Source organism: Bufo bufo, chromosome 3 (assembly GCF_905171765.1).
Source record: "Bufo bufo chromosome 3, aBufBuf1.1, whole genome shotgun sequence".
NCBI lineage: Eukaryota > Metazoa > Chordata > Amphibia > Anura > Bufonidae > Bufo > Bufo bufo.
Window position 1 is genome coordinate 219,519,791 of NC_053391.1, and position 18,359 is coordinate 219,538,149.

General features: G+C 43.4%; 1 protein-coding gene across 1 annotated transcript in view; it reads right to left on the reverse strand.

Annotated features, from left to right (window-relative positions):
- The window catches only part of RASSF5 (Ras association domain family member 5), a 111,456-nt gene that overhangs the window by 62,097 nt on the left and 31,000 nt on the right, over positions 1–18,359 (reverse strand). The window contains exon 2 of the mRNA XM_040423952.1: positions 15,371–15,480. Within this exon, the coding sequence (XP_040279886.1) occupies positions 15,371–15,480 (110 nt within the window). The remainder of the gene's footprint in view (positions 1–15,370; positions 15,481–18,359) is intronic.

The following is an 18,359-nucleotide window of genomic DNA, read 5'->3' on the forward strand; positions in this document are numbered from 1 at the left end:
ATCGGGGACAGTTAGATGCTAATGTCTGTAAATATATAGTAGCCCTATATACGGTAAGTGCATAAAATAAATAAATAAAAAAATAAATAGGGAATTGGTTTTTGTAATAGGACACCTTCTTTAAAGAGGACCTTTCACCTGTATAAACTATGTGAACTGAGTATGCTGCCATATAGAGCGGCGCCCGGGGATCTCACTGCACTTACTATTATCCCCGGGCGCCGCTCCGTTCTCCCGTTATGCCCTCCGGTACCTTTGCTCTGTAAGTTATAGTAGGCGGTGTCTTCCCTTGTCCTGTGGGCGTCTCCTTCTCCTAGGCTGCAGCGCTGGCCAATCGCAGCGCACAGCTCACAGCCTGGGAGAAAAAAAACTCCCAGGCTGTGAGCTGTGCGCTGCGATTGGCCAGCGCTGCAGCCTAGGAGAAGGAGACGCCCACAGGACAAGGGAAGACCCGCCTACTATAACTTAAAAAGCAAAGGTACCGGAGCCTATAACGGGAGAACGGAGCGGCGCCCGGGGATAATAGTAGGTGCAGTGAGATCCCCGGGCGCCGCTCTATATGGCAGCATACTCAGTTCACATAGTTTATACAGGTGAAAGGTCCTCTTTAAAAGTAGAGCTGGGCTCTTTCCAATTTCCCTTCTGCCATGGTAGTGACGTCCTTTTTCCTAGCTGACTTGAATTAGTATAAAGAAAATGAGAGACATGGTCATCTGTCATTGAGACTGCTTTTGTCGAAAGCAAATTAACAAAATATGCAGAGCATTGGAATTATACACATGTCGTTTAGAAGACAGTTATTGATCCACTGCTCACATTTATCTATACATTCCTACCAGTAGAAAAAAGCACTAAGGCAATTATACAGTGCCTTGCAAAAGTATTCACTCCCTTGACTTTTTCCGTGTTTTGTTACATTACAGCCTTAAGTTCAATGTTTTTTTAATCTGAATTTTATGTGATGGATCAGAACACAATAGTCTAAGTTGGTGAAGTGAAAATAGAAGAATATAGAAATAAAACAATTTTTTAGAAATAGAAAAAAAAATAATTGGCATGTGCGTATGTTAGGAAGCCCATAAAAAACTCTGGTGCAACCAATTACCTTCAGAAGTCACATAATTAGTGAAATGATGTCCACCTGTGTGCAATCTAAGTGTCACATGATCTGTCATTACATATACACACCTTTTTTTAAAGGCCCCAGTGGCTGCAACACCTAAGCAAGAGGCATCACTCATCAAACACTGCCATGAAGACCCAATGAACTCTCCAAACAAGTAAGGGACAATGTTGTTGAGAAGTACAAGTCAGGGTTAGGTTATAAAAATGTTTCCAAATCTTTGATGATCCCCAAATCTATCATAACCAAATGGAAAGAACATGGGACAGCAGCAAACCTGCCAAGAGACGGCCGCCCACCAAAACTCACGGATCGGGCAAGGAGGGCATTAATCAGAGAGGCAGCACAAAGACCTAAGGTAACCCTAGAGGAACTGCAGAGTTCCACAGCTGAAACTGGAGTATCTGTACATAGGGTGACAATAAGCCGTACGCTCCATAGAGTTGGGCTTTATGGCAGAGTAGCCAGAAGAAAGCCATTACTTTCAGCAAAAAGGCAACACCATCAGTGAAATATGGTGGTAGCAGCATCATGCTGTGGGAATGTTTTTCAGAAGCCGGGACTGGGAAACTGGTCAGAGTTGAGGGAAAGATGGATGGTGCTAAATACAGGGATATTCTTAAGCAAAACCTGTACCATTCTGTGCGTGATTTGAGGCTAGCCTGGAGGTTCACCTTTCAGCAGGACAATGACCCCAAACACACTGCTAAAGCAACACTTGAGTGGTTTAATGGGAAACATGTAAATGTGTTGAATTGGCCTAGTCAAAGCCAGATCTCAATCCTAGAAAATCTGTGGTCAGTTATATTAATGGCTGTCCGTGCTGTTCCGGAACGAACGCGGATGCCATCCATGTTTTGAAGGGCTGCAAAACACACAACGGTTGTGTGCATGTAGCCTTAGTCTTACCCTCTGATAACCTTCCTTCAGACTGATGTTAGATGGCCCTGTCCATGTTGATGTGAAAGGATTATTAAGGGTTTTTTGCACCTTCAGGGTATCTATAAATAATTTTCAGGCTCTTCTCAATGCTTTTTTTTAGAAGTTCCATAGAAGTGAATAGATAAAGTGTGCATGTGCAGTGTACTCTCCATTCACAGCTAGACCCTGTTCTTGAGATAGGAACAGGTCCTAGAGGTGGGACCCACACCAGCCAGACGTACAGTTGCAAGAAAAGTATGTAAACCCTTTGGAATGATATGGATTTCTGCACAAATTGGTCATAAAATGTGATCTAATCTTCATCTAAGTCACAACAATAGACAATCACAGTCTGCTTAAACTAATAACACACAAATAATTAAATGTTACCATGTTTTTATTGAACACACCATGTAAACATTCACAGTGCAGGTGGAAAAAGTATGTGAACCCCTAGACTAATGACATCTCCAAGTGCTAATTGGAGTGAGGTGTCAGCAAACTGGAGTCCAATCAATGAGATGAGATTGGAGGTGTTGGTTACAGCTGCCCTGCTTATAAAAACACACACACACACACCAGTTCTGGGTTTGCTTTTCACAAGAAGCATTGCCTGATGTGAATGATGCCTCTCGCAAAAGAGCTCTCAGAAGACCTACGATTAAGAATTGTTGACTTGCATAAAGCTGGAAAGGGTTATAAAAGTATCTCCAAAAGCCTTGCTGTTCATCAGTCCACGGTAAGACAAATTGTCTGTAGATGGAGAAAGTTCAGCACTGCTGCTACTCTCCCTAGGAGTGGCCGTCCTGTAAAGATGACTGCAAGAGCACAGCACAGACTGCTCAATGAGGTGAAGAAGAATCCTAGAGTGTCAGCTAAAGACTTACAAATGTCTCTGGCATATGCTAACATCCCTGTTAGCGAATCTACGAAATGTAAAACACTAAACAAGAATGGATTTCATTGGAGGATACCACAGAGGAAGCCACTGCTGTCCAAAAAAAACATTGCTGCACGTTTACAGTTTGCACAAGAGCACCTGGATGTTCAACAGCAGTACTGGCAAAATATTCTGTGGACAGATGAAACCGAAGTTGAGTTGTTTGGAAGAAACACACAACACTATGTGTGGAGAAAAAGAGGCACAGCACACCAACATCAAAACTTCATCCCAACTGTGAAGTATGGTGGTGGGGGCATCATAATTTGGGGCTGCTTTGCTGCATCAGGGTCTGGACGGATTGCTATCATCGAAGGAAAAATGAATTTCCAAGTTTATCAAGACATTTAGCAGGAGAACTTAAGGCCATCTGTCCACCAGCTAAAGCTCAACAGAAGATGGGTGTTGCAACAGGACAATGACCCAAAGCATAGAAGTAAATCAACAACAGAATGGCTTAAACAGAAGAAAATACGCCTTCTGGAGTGGCCCAGTCAGAGTCCTGACCTCAACCCGATTGAGATGCTGTGGCATGACCTCAAGAAAGTGATTCACACCAGACATCCCAAGAATATTGCTGAACTGAAACAGTTCTGTAAAGAGGAATGGTTAAGAATTACTCCTGACCGTTGTGCACGTCTGATCTGCAACTACAGGAAACGTTTGGTTGGAGTTATTGCTGCCAAAGGAGGTTCCACCAGTTATTAAATCCAAGGGTTAACATACTTTTTCCACCTTCATTGTGAATGTTTACATGGTGTGTTCAATAAAAACATGGTAACATTTAATTCTTTGTGTGTTATTAGTTTAAGCAGACTGTGATTGTCTATTGTTGTGACTTAGATGAAGATCAGATCACATGTTATGACCAATTTGTGCAGAAGTCCATATCATTCCAAAGGGTTCACATACTTTTTCTTGCAACTGTATATGATATATTCTTTCGATATGCCATAAATATTCTGATAGTAAAAAGAAACTCTAAAAATAGCAAAAAATCATTGTAATGTGTGCATGAAACACAAAAAATATTATTCTGTCCACCTACACAACAGTACAGCAGTGAAAGGGTAAATGCATCCATGATAATAACTCCTTGAAAATATCTTAATATTAAAAAAGGGAACATAAAATACAGTTTTAATTACCTGATTATGTAACTCTGTTTACAAGTGAACAAGTGCCATGTTAATGAGTATGCGTCTGTGCTAAATACTACTCTATATAGTAATTATCTGTGCCATTTAGCATTTCAAGATGAACATGTGACACTGAGCTAAAAAAAATATATGTAAAAAAAAAAAGAGTAGAGAAACCTCAATATTAATTTGCAAGAAATATGTTTGTGAAGTACAGATAACCACATATTGTAGTGCTTGAAAGTTTGTGAACCCTCCAAAATTTTCTACATTTCTGCATAAATTTGACCTAAATAGACATCAGATTTTCAAACCTAAAAGTAGATGAAGATATCCGAATCAATCAAATGAGTCAAAAATATTAGACCTAGCTATTTATTTATTGAGGAAAATGATCCAATATCACACATCTGAGTGGAAAAAGTATGTGAACCTTTGCTTTCAGTATATGGTGTGACCTTCTTGTGCAGCAATAATTGCAACTAAACATTTCCGGTAATTGTTGATTAGACCCACACATTGGCTTGAAGGAATTTCAGCCTATTCCTCCATACAAAACAACTTCAACTGTGGGTTTCCTCTCATGAACTGATTAAGTCCTTCTACAACATTTCTCCTGGATCAATGCTTGTAATTTGACTCCAGAACTTTACCTTTTATTCTTCTTTAAAGAGGACCTTTCACCGATTCTTACCCTATGAACTAAGTATACAGACATGTAGAGCGGCGCCCGGGGATCTCACTGCACTTACTATTATCCCTGGGCGCCGCTCCGTTCTCCTGCTATGCCCTCCGGTATCTCCGTTCCCTAAGTTATGGTAGGCGGAGTCTGCCCTAGCGCTGGCCAATCGCATTGCAGAGCTCACAGCCTGGGAGAAAATAACCTCCCAGGCTGTGAGCTCTGCGCTGCGATTGGCCAGCGCTAGGGCAGACTCCGCCTACCATAACTTAGGGACTGGTATCTCCGCCTACTATAACTTAGTGAGCGGAGATACCGGAGGGCATAACGGGAGAACGGAGCGGCGCCCGGGGATAATAGTAAGTGCAGTGAGATCCCCGGGCGCCGCTCTACATATCTGTATAGTTAGTTCATAGGGTAAGAATCGGTGAAAGGTCCTCTTTAACCATCCTTTGTAGAACGGATTATATTTGGTTCCCAGTGTAAAAACTCAGCAAATTACCTGCAGCCACCACTAGGGTGAGCTTAATGCTGTATACACTCACCTAAAGAATTATTAGGAACACCATACTAATACGGTGTTGGACCCCCTTTTGCCTTCAGAACTGCCTTAATTCTACGTGCTATTGATTCAACAAGGTGCTGATAACATTCTTTAGAAATGTTGGCCCATATTGATAGGATAGCATCTTGCAGTTGATGAAGATTTGAGGGATCCACATCCCAAAGATGCTCTATTGGGTTGAGATCTGATGACTGTGGGGGCCATTTTAGTACAGTGAACTCATTGTCATGTTCAAGAAACCAATTTGAAATGATTCAAGCTTTGTGACATGGTGCATTATCCTGCTGGAAGTACCCATCAGAGGATGGATACATGTTCTCATTCTGTTTACGCCAAATTCGGACTCTACCATTTGAATGTCTCAACAGAAATCGAGACTCATCAGACCAGGCAACATTTTTCCAGTCTTCAACAGTCCAATTTTGGTGAGCTCGTGCAAATTGTAGCCTCTTTTTCCTATTTGTAGTGGAGATGAGTGGTACCCGGTGGGGTCTTCTGCTGTTGTAGCCCATCCGCCTCAAGGTTGTGCGTGTTGTGGCTTCACAAATGCTTTGCTGCATACCTCGGTTGTAACGAGTGGTTATTTCAGTCAACCTTGCTCTTCTATCAGCTTGAATAAGTCGGCCCATTCTCCTCTGACCTCTAGCATCCACAAGGCATTTTTGCCCACAGGACTGCCGCATACTGGATGTTTTTCCCTTTTCACACCATTCTTTGTAAACCCTAGAAATGGTTGTGCGTGAAAATCCCAGTAACTGAGCAGATTGTGAAATACTCAGACCGGCCCGTCTGGCACCAACAACCATGCCACGCTCAAAATTGCTTAAATCACCTTTTTTTCCCATTCTGACATTCAGTTTGGAGTTCAGGAGATTGTCTTGACCAGGACCACACCCCTAAATGCATTGAAGAAACTGCCATGTGATTGGTTGACTAGATATTTGCAATAATGAGAAATAGAACAGGTGTTCCTAATAATTCTTTAGGTGAGTGTACATTCCTATGCACTGAGCTCCCCCTAGTGGGGGCTGCAGGGAGCCATATTTGTAATAGAAAGAAAGCAGGAGAATTATCAATGTATTTATGCCAGTTGACTGGTGTGAATACATTGAGAAATATGGCGGTCAGAAGGAGTACCATATTTATGAAGAACCGGTTCCACTTTACTGACATAGAAGGCGGATAAAGTGGTTGAGGCCAGGTGTAACCTTTTTTTATTATAATTTACTTTTAATTAAAATTAGATCCCTATGGATTTCTAGTCACAGAAATTTCGACAACATATCTGCCGCATGTGGACACAACTTTTTGGTCATGTTATTTAGATTAATAGCCTGCAAAGCGTTAGTCCGATAATATAAAGCAATACTGTCAGCAACTTCACCAGGTAGGTCAGACCCAGGTTTTGTGTCCATCATAATATGCAGTCCCTGAATTTCATAATTCATCTAGTAAAACAATCCTTAAAAATGTACATGTTGGTTGCCTGGCATGTTTGACCACCAATGATGGATTGGCCACCAATGATGGATAGCAGGGTGGTCATAACCATGAAAACGAGCAGTCTATAATATGATAGAAAAATTAACTAGCCAGCAAAGGAGGCAATATGGACAATCACAATACATTAGTAAGTGGCTTGTATTAACTTTCTCTATATGATAAATGCCACTTGCTCTGAAGTGAGACAACCCCTTATTTGCTGTGTTTTTATGCAGTTGAGGATCAACAAGGGCATAGCAGCTGCTATGGGGACCTTGAAGTGAGAGGGCCCAATCCTTGGTGCTAATGGGTGGCACCTGTGAACCCATACAGGACTTCTTTCTCTAGGGGGAAATCTATTGTTATCAAACAAGTAGGTATGCAATTGGGCCAAAAAAGAGAAAATCCTGGCACCATAATAGGAACCCATCATGAGTATAACCACCAAGGTAGCCAACAGAGCAGCTGCTATGTGGTCCAACAATGAAGGGGGCGAATCTAAACACAAAAGATGCAGTTAGTGGTAAAGTGTATATAAGGTGTCATAGGAAATTGAATGTGTCCACATTTTACATTGATTGCCATGGTTACCAAGTATACAGGATGACTCATTGTGTGTATATCACCCGCATCGCTGTCTGTATCATTTCTGTGTTGTAACATAATTGCTTCAATTATCTCTGTACTATGACATCACTGTGTTCATTATCACTGTATTGTGACATCACAGATTAGATTATCTCTGTACTGTTACATCATTGTGTTTATTATCTCTGTACTGTGACATCACTGTGTTTTTTGCCTCTGCACTGTGATATCACTATGTCCATTATCTCTGCACTGCAACATCATTGTGTATGGTATCCCTCTACATAAAGTGATCATGATAAAGTTGGGCCCCATTCCAAGTTTTGCTGTGGGGCCTCATGGTTATTTTGTTAAGCCCCTGGAAACCATTTAGATTTTTTCTGCGGGGCCACCCTCTCTTATAATTACACATTGATGTAAAGTGGGTGGAAACCCAGTGAGTGTAAAGCCCCTAAACCATAGCCATAGTAATATGCAGAATGGTAATATGTTTGTAAAGATATCTCTCCAAATAGCGTGCAATAGTTAGGCCGCTGCAGACAGCGACATTATCTGCGCTACATCTCTTGTGTAACATGTGGGCATCCAGTGTACTTTTTCCGTAGACGGTGTCCGCTGCGGACAGTGACATTAACTGCGCTACATCTCCTGTGTAACGTATGCACATTCAAAAAATATCAGTGACATTCAGTGTACTTTTTCCGTAGACGGTGTCTGCTGCGGACAGTGACATTATCTGCAGTATTTCTCCTGTGTAACGTTTCCACATCCCAAATACCTGTGACATTCCCTGTCATTTTATATTAGCCGCTGCTGACATCAGCGACATTATCTGCGGTATTTCTCCTGTGTAACGTGTGCGCATCCCAAAAATATCTGTGACATCCAGTGTACTTTTTCCGTAGACGGTGTCCGCTGCGGACAGTGACATTTCCTGGGGTACATCTCCTGTGTAACGTTTTCACATTCCAAATACCTGTGACATTCCCTGTAATTTTCTATTAGACGCTTTTGACATCAGCGACATTATCTGCGGTATTTCTCCTGTGTAACGTATCCACATCCAAAATACCTCTGACATTCCCTGTAATTTTATATTAGCCGTTGGTGACATCAGCGATATTATCTGCAGTATTTCTCCTGTGTAACGTTTCCACATCCCAAATACCTGCGACATTCCTTGTAATTTTTTATTAGCCACTGGTGACATCAGCGACATTATCTACGGTATTTCTCCTGTGTGACATTTCCACATCCGAAATACCTTTTTTATTTTTTTTGCGCATACACTTACAAATCCTACGCTACTGTACGTGTGGCATTCTTTCAAGCATATATAACATTTAATATGAAGAAAGCGAGCAGTAAGGGACAGGGAAGTGGCCATGATGCTGATGGTGCACGCAGAGGCCGTGGCCCTGGGCGCGTTGAAACTTTGCCTGCTGCCAGAGCACAAGAAAAACAATCATCCACAATACCTAGCTTCATGTCCCAGTTTGAAAGGCTACGCAGGACAATGCTCTCGAAGTCAGACCAGTGCGACCAGGTGATCGGTTGGATTGCAGCAGATAAGGCTTCCAGTCGGTTCAGCACCACCCTGACTTCCACCAAGTCCAGTCTCAGTAGCCAAGAGTCTGGTCAACACAATCCTCACCCTGATCCTCCTTCCTCCCACCATGGAGAGTCTTGCCAAACAAGTGATCCCACACTCGGATATTCCGAGGAGCTCTTTTCAGCGCCATTGCTTCATTTGGGCCTCTCGACAAGCCCGCTTGAAGAGGGACATGAGATCTTGTGCCCTGATTCCCAAACTCTTGAGCATCCACAGTCACAAGAAGATGACTGTGGGGAACGACAATTAGTGTTTAACGAGGTGGATGATGATGATGAGACACAGTTGTCAATAACTGAGGTTGTTGTTAGGTCAACAAGTCAGGAGGATGAGCATAGTGAGGAAGTGGAAGAGAAGCTGGTGGACGATGAAGTCACTGACCGAACCTGGGAAGGTGGAAAGCCGAGCGAGGACAGCAGTACAGAGGTGGAGGGATCCGCAGCACCGCAACAGGCTGGAATAGGCAGTGGGGTGGAAAAAGGGAGAAGGCGGACCACACCAAACAGGTTGCGGAAATCTCCCTTGCCAAGGGGTAGGTGTTCCGCAGTCTGGCGCTTTTTTGAGGAAAGTGCGGACGACAAAAGAATTGTAATTTGCAACCTGTGCCATACAAAAATGAGCAGGGGCGTGAACACTAGCAACCTCACCACCACCAGCATGATCCGTTACATGGCATCAAAGCACCAGAATAGGTGGGCTAAACGCCTGGGTCCACAATCTGTGTCTGCGGGTCACATCACTGCCCAATCCCTTGTCGAAGGCGCAGGCCCGGATGCCTCCCGCCATGCACCTGGACCTTCGCAAGCACCATTAGCGACCACATTCACTTATGTGTCCCAGCACAGCGTACAAATGTCCTTACCCCAGGCATTTGAACGCAAGCGCAAATACCCAGCCACCCACCCACAGGCCATAGCACTAAATGCGCAACTTTCCAAATTACTGGCCCTGGAAATGTTGTCATTTAGGCTTGTGGACACTGTGGCCTACTGCAGCCTTATGTCGACGGCCGTCCCTCGTTATGCAGTCCCCAGCCGGCACTATTTTTTACGGTGCGCCGTGTCTGCCTTACATCAGCATGTGTCCCGTAACATCACCCGTGCCCTGACCAACGCAGTTACTGGGAAGGTCCACTTAACCACTAACACATGGACAAGTGCTTTCGGCCAGGGATGCTACATTTCCCTGGCGGCACACTGGGTGAACGCTGTGGAGGCCGGGAGCGAGTCGTACCCTGGGATGGCACACGTGCTACCGACGCCAAAGATTGCGGGCCCTAATTCCATCAGGGTTTCCGCCACCACTGACGTTAGTGGCTCCAACCCCTACTTCTCATCCTCCGCCTACTCCTCCACTTCCACCTCAGAATTATCCTCTTGCAACACCAGTCAGCCATCAGTCGGTAGCTGGAAGCAGTGCAGCACTGCAGTGGGGAAGCGTCAACAGGCCGTGCTGAAGCTGATATGCTTAGGGGACAAACAGCACACTGCCGCAGAGCTGTTGCAGGGGATATGTGACCAGACTGAGCTGTGGCTCTCGCCACTCAACCTACAACCATGCATGGTTGTGTGTGATAATGGCCGTAACTTGGTGGCGGCTTTGGAGCTCGGCAAGCTCACACACATCCCATGCGTAGCCCACGTCTTAAGCTTAGTGGTTCAGCGGTTTATCAAAACCTACCCCAATTTGCCTGAGCTACTGGTGAAGATGCGCCGCGTGTGTGCACATTTCCGCAAATCATCGACAGCTTCAGCCGGTCTGGTGTAACGCTGCAGCAGCGCTTTAACTTGCCAGCTCACCGGCTGTTGTGCGACACAAGTAAGGAACTCCACATTCCACATGTTGGCCAGGCTTTGTAAGCAGCGGAGGACAGTAGTGGAATACCAGTTGCAACATAGTCGTCGCCTTTCCAGTCAGCTTCCGCTAATCAGAAGCGAGGAGTGGGCATGGATGTCTGACCTCTGTGAGGTATTAAGAAATTTTGAGGAATCAACACAGATGGTGAGCGGCGATAACGCTATTATCAGCGCTGGCGCTCTACGCCTTGAGGTGCTGGCCTGCCCTGCCGCCAGCGTTTTGTCACAGCGGGTATTTAGTGCTGCTGGGGGCATAATAACTGATTAGCGCATCCGCCTGTCAACTGCTGACAGGTTGACTCTTATAAAAATGAACAAGGCCTGGATTGCCCCTGACTTCTCTACTACACCAGAAGAAAGCGGCTAAACATAAAGGCACTTTAAATGTGTTTTTTATAATGTACTAAATACACTGTATTCCCATGCACCCCTTCCAACACAAAAAAGGGTATATGGTTCAATCTTCCTTTTCTCGTCCTCCTCCTCTTCCATCATATCAACATGCTTATTAGTCTGCCCTCGCTCCTAATGTTGTAGAGGGTCAGCTCACCTGCAGGCCCTCGCATATAATGTTTTAGAGGGTCAGCTCACCAGCAGGCCCTCACCTACAAACTTTCAGAGGGCCAGCCCACCTGCAGGCCCTCGCATGTAATGTTTTAGAGGGTCAGCTCACCAGCAGGTTATCACCTACAATCTTTTAGAGGGTTAGCTCACCTGCAGGCCCTTGCATATAATGTTTTTGAGGGTCATCTCACCAGCAGGCCCTCAACCATAATGTTTTACAGGGTTAGCTCACCAGCAGGCTCTCACCTACAATCTTTTAGAGGGTCAGCTCACCAGCAGGCCCCTGCATATAATGTTTTTGAGGGTCAGCTCACCAGCAGGCCCTGAAGCATAATGTTTTACAGGGTCAGCTCAGCAGTAGGCCCTCGCTCGTAATGTTTTAGAGGGTCACCAGCAGGCCTTGCTCCTAATGTTTTTGAGGGTCACCAGCAGGCCATCAATCATAATTTTTCAAGGGTGTATGATGCCCTCCTTTATGTGTAATAAAGGATGTATTTCAGTGCCGGTACCTTGTAATTTTTGGAAGCCCTTTCACTGAGTGCATAGTCTTTATGAGTGTAGGAGTCCCACTACATGAACAATTGTACCACAATGTGAATGAGGCCCTCCTTTATGTGATATACAGGTTGTATCAGAGTGCCTCTTCCTTGTAATTTTTGGCAGCACTTTATATACAAGTAAATATACAGGAAAGAATGTTTCCTAACAATTTTTCCTCTAAAATTGATTTTATCTTCGGTTTTGTGCGTATTAGTGTCAGTCTGTAAAAGTGTTGCTGACAACATCGTTCCCAGCAGCGACCTGGGAGTCCAAGATGCATCCAGACATCCTCCCCATGCTGTTCCCGAGCCATTTCGTGGTGTTTCCATCAATTTCTGACCTTTTCCTATGAACCAGACACCCTCCCCTCTTCAGAGCAGGGGGTGCCTGGTTTAATACTCGGGTTCTCCCTGTGACTTCCATTGTGCTCGGGTGCTCGGTAGAGCATCCGAACACCCGAGCACATTGGTGCTCGATCAACACTTATGCTTACTTCTGAGACTGCCGAAATGACTAATCTTAGGTACTGTGCACTACTTTATACATTTTTTTTCCGTCATGCTGAAAGTGTTATCGTTAACAACCTATTACTATGCTGTGTAACATTGTAGCAGCAGTTTCAGGGCTTCATATAGGTTAACAGGTTCCCTTGAAAGGGGCAAAAAAACTTTCAAGAATTACAGTACCTATTATGATGCTGCCTAAAGATTAGAGAACTAGAAGACTCATCAGCTGGAAAGGAGGAGTTTTATTTATGTAGATCCAGTCCTTGGGAAATCTCTCACCATGATTTCTGACATAGAGTACCTAACACTCAGTAGTTAGAGCCTTGTGCTTGTCCCCAGGGCTAGCCTTTGGGGTGCGCATCCTGTGCGACCACACGAGGTGCATCCTTTTCCACCTTTGAAGGGGACACCCTGCTGACAAAATGGCATTGTAAGCACATATAAGTCCCTGGGCAAAATAATATAAAAAGCTTCTGCAAACTAGGATGGAATAGTTCCTTGTGCTTCAACCCATTTAGGAAAAAATATATTTTTGCACTGCTTATATAAAAACTGGCATATAGACATCATGCAGTAAGACTTGCAATAATCCAATGCTCCCATTTCACAAACCAGCAACTGCACACGTTCTGCACCCACGCATGAAATATCATGTTTAAAGGTATATTAATATGACAATAGCCATGGCAACTGGTATATTGCATTAATCAAGATCCTTCTCTCTTTCCAGGGTAAACATCTGTGCAATGGGCTTCAGAAAAAAAGACCACAATCATCGAACTATCTCTTCTGTCCCTTATCATCCATTTAATATTCACTATTTCTTATATTTCATTGTACTTCTTTATTATTGTCACATCCCTGTAAATGAGCATTGACATGAGTATATGGGATGTTACAGTTCTAGGGCAATGATATTCTCACAGTAGCCTTACAATCAAATGACATTTTAGGCCAGTTACGGGCTGAAATAACCATATAAGCAACATGACCAACACTGACCAACATGACCATGGTGGAGCAGGATGACTTTCCACATTTCCCATGGAGGCTTACCAACGTTTGACCTGGTAACATTTGATACCTCATTACAAGGAATAGAATTAAAGTAATTTCATTGAAAAAAAAAAAACAGATGTCAATGGAAACGGCATATGTTGTGGCAGTTTTACAATCCCTGCTTACCTGCATACTCCCTCTTTCCTCATTTATTATACAGGGTGGCCGATGAAAAAGTAGCTTGCCTCCAATATCTCCAAATCAATCTGCCTAATGGTAAGTCTCTCTTAGTTGTCCCTAATAACCAATCAGAGCTCAGCTTTCATTTTATCAGAGCTGCATACTAACTGAAAGCTGATTGGTTGCTTTTGGCAACTAAGACAGATTTACCATTAGGCAGTTTGATTTAGAGATATTGGAGGCAGGCTACTTTTTCGTGGGCCACTCTGTATCACAAAGTGACTAATCAGGGGCGGCTAGGTTAGACAGAAAAGAACATGATAGAAATGACAGTGACCCTATAAGGAGTTATTCTCATCATAAAATGTTATGATTATTACTATTGGTGGGAGTCTGACGTCTTGGACCCAGACCAAGCCAAAGAAAATAGGGACCTTTAGGTTTTCTCCTGCACAGCAGTGCTCCTGGCTATCCACTGTGGAACACAGGCCTATTTAAGTGGCAATTTGGCCCCTTCATTCAAAGGATAGGGGACCTAGCAGTCAGACACTCACTGATCTTGAAGTGATGGAATATCCAAGTGATATGCCTTAATTTATGGTAGGTGACCCAATTTGTAAGATCCAGGACCTGATGACCTAATTAAAAGCCACTACTTCTTATTGACATATTGAAATAATATTGACTGCTTAGTTGGATAATAATGATTTCCTTATGTCACCAAGCATTTTCTCAATTTTTTTAATTAGAATTTTATGAATGAATTGCCATCTTGGTATTACCAGGGGTGTGTCCCTGCACAGTCTTGCACTGGCGGACAGTGTCGGACTGAGCAGGGACACACCACCAACTGGTAATACCTGGTTGGCAATTAATTCATAAAAGTCTAGTAATAATAGTAAAGGAATGACACAACATAAAGTCATAAGAATAGATATTCCAGAATGCTCATGTAATGTGGAATACAACTTTTTACATGTCAGACTTTTCAGGAGAGGTGACAGGTCTTACTTAAATGTAATCTAACTTTGCATAAATCTATAATAGCGCAGGTAAATATAAACTTTCTATATAACTTTGTAATACATTGCTATAAAAATGCCTCTTTCTTCATGTACCAGTTTCTTTTTCACACCCCCCCACCCTAACTCACATTCTCCATCTTCAGAGAGCGAGACTGACCGCCAGCTCACTCCTCCTCCTATGGGCAGCATGTAATCTGATCTCTTAGTGAGAAAATAACTTGATAAGTGGATAAAGAAGCATTTTCCTCTGACAACATATATTACAAATGTTCTTATAGTCACGTGTACTATTGATTTATGCAAAGTTTGTTGAAAGGTGCGTGACCATTTAAGTGAAATTCATACTTCTTTGAGTATATTGAATATGTCACATAGCACTAGGCCTGCAGGGCACTGAACCAGTGCATATAAGAATTACTTCTAGTCATGGAAACAGATGGTGTTGCTAGGAGAGGGTGCTAGAAAACTGGAATTTGTGATGTATGTTTAATCAATGCGCTGCTGAGACTCAGCACCAGGTAAACACTATATTCTGCTTTATGCACCTGAATAATACATCACTTATAGGATTTTCTAAAAATAATACTCGGGAAGAGAAGCTGAAAATAGCTAATATATCTGGTAACAGAGTGATAAAACATAGAACATTACCTTCTGCAGATGGAGGACGAATGTTTTCTCTGGAGATACCGGGTCAGTTATATCACTTTGCTCTAGATGTATCAGGCTCTGACATTCCCAGTGCCGAGATAATTTATAATCTGTGTATAGAGATACATGTAGACTTGTGATATCTCATCATTGTGTGGATACAGTACATTGCCTATATTCAAAATGACAACTGTAGATCATACAGGCCTAACAGCAATTGACACGTTTCAAATGGAAAAATTATTTTTACATCTTAGTGGTTACCTTAAGGGGGAAAAAAAAAGTTGCAATGAGTTTAAGTCTGCAATGTTTATTCGTTCATCAATTTTCAGACCTCATGATATTCAGATTGCAACCAGCTCCTTATTTGAGACTTGCGTTCCACACAGTAATACATGCTGGATGTGAGATTTGTGACTCTAAGGTGTCAGACATTGATGCTAAGAATTGTGTGATTTCCCCTTCCATTCCCCTGCAGAATCCTACTTTGCATGTTCTCTTCCCTATCTGCACAGATATACAGCCTGTGCATGTTACCTCCTCCAGCAGGCAAACTACTGTCGTCCTTATCTATACCCTGATATACAGTAGTACAGCCTGTGTGATTTGCACTCTGTGAAGACTTGGATGCTTTCCCCCTCTCTGATCTGATGTGTACAACTTCCTTCCCCTCTCTAAGGGTACATGCACACGAACGTATTTTGTTTCCGTGTCAGTTCAGTGTCCGCATCCGTATGTCCGTTTCATAGCCCTGCAAAAAAGATGCAGCATGTCCTATTCTTGTCCGTTTTGCAGACAAGGATAAGCATTGTTACAATGAATCTGCAAAAAAACGGATGCAACATGGATGTCATCCGTATTTTTTGGTTATCCGCATTTTGCAGACCGCAAAACACATACAGTCGTGTGCATGTAGCCTAAGGGTCCATTCACACGTGCGCAAATTACGGATCTGCAAAACACGGACACTATAATAGAAATGCCTTTTCTTGTCCTTGTCTGCAGACAGGAATAGGACATGTTCTATTTTTTTGCGGTGCCGCGGAACGGAAGTGCGGATGCGTACAGCACACTATGTGCTGTCCACATCTTTTGCGGCCCTATTGAAAATGAATGGGTCCGCAAACGTTCCGAAAAATTGCGGAACGGATGCGGACCCATTTTGCGGACGTGTGAATGAACCCTTTGGGATACAAATTTTTTGCGAGTAGGATGCGGACCCATTCATTTCAATGTGTCCGCAAAAAATGCAGACAGCACACCGTATGTCCGTTCCGTAGCCCCGCAAAAATATAGAACATGTCCTTTTCTTGTCCATTTTGCAGATCACGGATCCACGATTTGCGCCCCGCAAAATACATATGTATTGCCCCACTAGGGGGCATTACCACTCTTTTTGCGGTGACGTCTACCCCATGCCCACTGCACATACAGTCGTGTGAATGTAGCCTAACACTAAGGGGTCATGCACACGAACGTATTTTCTTTCCGCTTCCGTTCCGGTTTTTTTGCAGACCGTATGCGGAACCATTCACTTCAATGGGGCTGTAGAAAATACAGAAGTTACTCCGTGCGCATTCCATTTCCATTTGCCTGCATGGCTGTTCCGCAAAAAAGTAGTGCATGTCCTATTGTCCGCAAATCACGGTCCGAGGCCCCATTCATAATAAGTTACTGTTTCTGTATACGATCCGCAAAAAATTGATTAAACATGGAAACCATACGGATATGTTTTGTGCAATATGGAATGGAAAAGGACCTAAATCAGAGGAAAAAAAAACCTCAGATACGGAACAACGGATCAGTGAAAAACGGACCGCAAAACAACAATGGTCGTGTGCATGAGCCCTAAGAGAAGGGAGTAGGAGAGTAGAGAGGACAAACGCGGCCAGGAGCAATGCTGTTGTATGTATGTCAGAAGCAGCAAGACAGTCAGATATGTGAAGGAGTTACGTACGCTCTACTGCAGCAAATTGTAGGAACAAGAGTGGTCTTTATTAAATTTAGATAGCAGATCTTGCAGATGGTGATTTGTCCTTATCACTCCCCCTCTCAAATCTGCTTGTGCTGTATTTCTGTGTATTAGGCCTCATGCACACGACCGTTGTTGTGTTCCGTTCCGCAAAATGGGGTTCCGTTGTTCTGTGATCCGTTTCCGTTTTTGTTTCCGTGTGTCTTCCTTTATTTTTGGAGAATCACCAGACATGAAGGAAAGTAAAAAAAAATCTAAGACAGGTTTGCCATGCAAATGATAGGAAAAAAACTAACGTGGACGCGGATGACAATCTTGTGTGCCTCCATATTTTTTAGCGGTCCCCTTGACTTGAATGGGTCTGCGAACCGTTTTCCGCAAAAATAATAGGACAGGTTATATTTTCTTGACGGACTGGAATCACGGACGCGGATGACAAACGGTGCATTAGCCGATTTTTCAACGGACCCATTGAAAGTCAATGGGTCCGCAGAAAATCTCGAAAAACGGCACAACGGACACGGAATAAAACAACGGTCGTGTGCATGAGGCCTTAGGCACACAAGCAACATTAACAAGTAAGTGCCCTTTCACGCGGGCGAGTATTCCGCGCGGATGCGATGCGTGAGGTGAACGCATTGCACCCACACTGAATACCGACCCATTAATTTCTATGGGACTGTTCAGATGAGCGGTGATTTTCACGCATCACTTGTGCGTTGCGTGAAAATCGCAGCATGCTCTATATTCTGCGTTTTTCACGCAAAGCAGGCCCCATAGAAGAGAATGGGGTTGCGTGAAAATCGCAAGCATCCGCAAGCAAGTGCGGATGCGGTGCGATTTTCACGCACGGTTGCTAGGAGACGATCGGGATGGAGACCCGAACATTATTATATTCCCTTATAACATGGTTATAAGGGAAAATAATAGCATTCTGAATACAGAATGCAAAGTAAAATTGGGCTGGAGGGGGTTAAAAAAAAAAAATTTTTTTTTTTTTTACTTACCTTAGTCCAC